The 2,590-nt window shown below is 40.2% G+C and overlaps 1 protein-coding gene across 1 annotated transcript in view; it reads right to left on the reverse strand.

The window, feature by feature from the left end:
- The window catches only part of LOC104725462 (receptor-like protein kinase HSL1), a gene marked incomplete in the record, with an annotated part of 4,599 nt that continues 2,224 nt past the window's right edge, over positions 216 to 2,590 (reverse strand). Inside the window, 2 exon segments of the mRNA XM_010444129.2 lie at positions 216 to 850; positions 1,185 to 2,590. Of these exon segments, the coding sequence (XP_010442431.1) occupies positions 450 to 850; positions 1,185 to 2,590 (1,807 nt within the window).

Below are 2,590 nucleotides of genomic sequence, written 5' to 3' on the forward strand. Positions count from 1 at the left end.
TTCCCTTTTTTAGGTTTATAAAAATGAGAATCAAGAATCCACTTCCATGCCATGCAATCGAAAAAGAAGTTCCACTCACTGATGAATAAAGAAGAATGACGAATTAAAAGTCCACAAAATAAAAAGAGCTTGTGAATTATCATGATTCATTTAGTGGGTCTACTACATATAGACATTCAGATTCTATGCGTTATTTTGAAGCAGCTATAAAATTCTAGTCTGAATGATGATCATCGATCCATATATAGTATTCTTGCTTACATGCTGATCACAAATCAGAGAAGCAAAACCGGAAATAATTAACGTCTTTAAACGGATAGATGTTAAAATACATGTAGAAGTATTAAAAGACTATATAAGCAGTTTCTTCTATGATATATATTTAAATACAGGATATCTTAGAAGTTATACGAACTGTTGCTACACCTCTCCATCAAGAAAGCATGAGACTAGAGTCTTGTTTGTGTGAGATGATCTGATGATAGTACTAAATCTTTAATCTTTGTTGTGGATTTAGAGGTCATGTCAGGTCCTCCTTGAGGCGCTGCGTCGATGAGAAGCTGGACGACTTCGTTCATGGTAGGACGGATTGTTGGAGTTCTGCTGGTACAACGGATAGCCACACGCAAGGCGTTGATCATATCGGCTCTCGATGATTCAGCTAATCTTTTGTCTAGTGTCTCAATCAATCCTTCTTTTGTGTCAATCTTTGTTGACACCCAGTTCACTATGTTTTTGTTCTCCCCGAAACATGAATCCACCGGTTTTTTCCCTGTGATGAGCTCCATTAACACAACCCCGAAACTGTATACGTCGCATTTGATCGTTGCTTTGGATGAGTACGCATATTCTGCCATTTCCAAATGCATATCATCAAGTGGTTAGTAAAACCAAATTGCAAACAAAAAACACACAATCAAATGAAATTTATAGAATTCTTAAAAAAGATTAAAGTTGAAAAAAAAAATCATTAAAAATTATAATATTAACCTCATGGAAATAAATTATCGAATTTAGTATAATGGTTTACTTGTTACAATTTTAAATACGACCATTTTCATTTCGTTATTTCAAGTTACTATGGCTATCATAATTACCTTAGGTCTCATTGTAATAACATTTCCATTGTTTAAAAGCATTGTGAAGTTTCATAATATAAGGTTTAAAGAGGTATTATATATCACCTGGGGCCAAGTAACCATAGGTGCCAGCCATAACGGTTGTGGTTGAATCTTTTCCTCTAGCCTGTAACACCTTTGCAATGCCAAAATCAGCAACTTTAGGCTGATAGTTTACATCCAACAAGATGTTTGTGGATTTGATGTCACGATGAATGATTGGCGGTGAGAGATCATGGTGAAGGTAAGCCAATCCTTGAGCTACTCCGACCGCGATTTGATGACGAGTACGCCACTCGAGGTGAACAAAGCCTTTGTGAAGAGCATCCCATAAGTTACCATTAGGCATGTACTCGTACACCAAAAGACTACAATCCAAACTTGAGAAATAGCTGAAGAGTTTCACGATGTTCTTATGGCGAATGCTCCCGAGGGTCTCAACTTCGGTTTTCAACTCCTTGTTCAAATGCATTTTGTCTTCGGAAGCTGAGTCTTTGCTGCTTTGGCTCCATAGTTTCTTCACCGCAACTACTTCTCCCGATTTAAGCTCTACTCTGTAGACCGTACCCGAACCACCATGACCTACAATGTTCTTGTCGACAAGAGATTCGAGAATCTCCCTTTGGTCGAAACTTATGCGGTGGAAACTCTTGACGTCGTAAGAGAAGTAAGAAGATGCTAAGGTCTCGTCTTGCTCTATAACTGCTCTGTTTTTACTCATCCGTTGTCTCAAGTAGAACATGATGCCCCCTAGGACTAGGATGAAGACTGAGACAAGGATTGCCCAGATGGAGCTCAGCTTCTTCTTGCCGCGAGGCTCTTGACACATTGGAAACTTCAAATCCGATGAACCAGCAGTTGGAGGAACACAGAGATTAGGGTTATCCGAAAAGCTTTCTACAAGACCTCCTCTTATTAATGAGACAGGGATGGGACCAGAGAGCCGGTTGTTGGAGAAATTTATCGAGGTTGGGAGCAACTCGGAGAGGTCTTCAGGGATTCTTCCGGTTAGGAGATTACTGGACAGATCAAGAACGTTGAGAGATCTGAGATTAGAAAGCGATTCAGGTATGGAAGAGTCAAGATGGTTGCCTTGCAGCACAAGTAAGTTCAGTTTCCTCAGTCTTCCGATTTCTGAAGGTATTGGACCAGACAACTGATTGTTACTAAGATCAAGCTTCACAAGATTGGTGGCATGAGAGATCTCGTGAGGCATAACACCGGAGATTATGTTACCCTGCATAAACAGCTCTGACAAATTCCAAGCGCCTCCAATAGCATTAGGTATTGGACCGAACAAGGAGTTGTAAGCCAAGTCGATGATGGAGACATGAGGCAGAGACATAACTCCTTGTGGTATGGTTCCCACGAGGCGGTTGCTCGCAACACGGAACCGTATGAGGGTCTTGCAGTTCCCATAAGTCTCAGGGATTGAACCAGAGAAACGGTTTTGTAGGACAAGAAAGTACAAA

Source organism: Camelina sativa, chromosome 11, assembly GCF_000633955.1.
Source record: "Camelina sativa cultivar DH55 chromosome 11, Cs, whole genome shotgun sequence".
Lineage (NCBI taxonomy): Eukaryota > Viridiplantae > Streptophyta > Magnoliopsida > Brassicales > Brassicaceae > Camelina > Camelina sativa.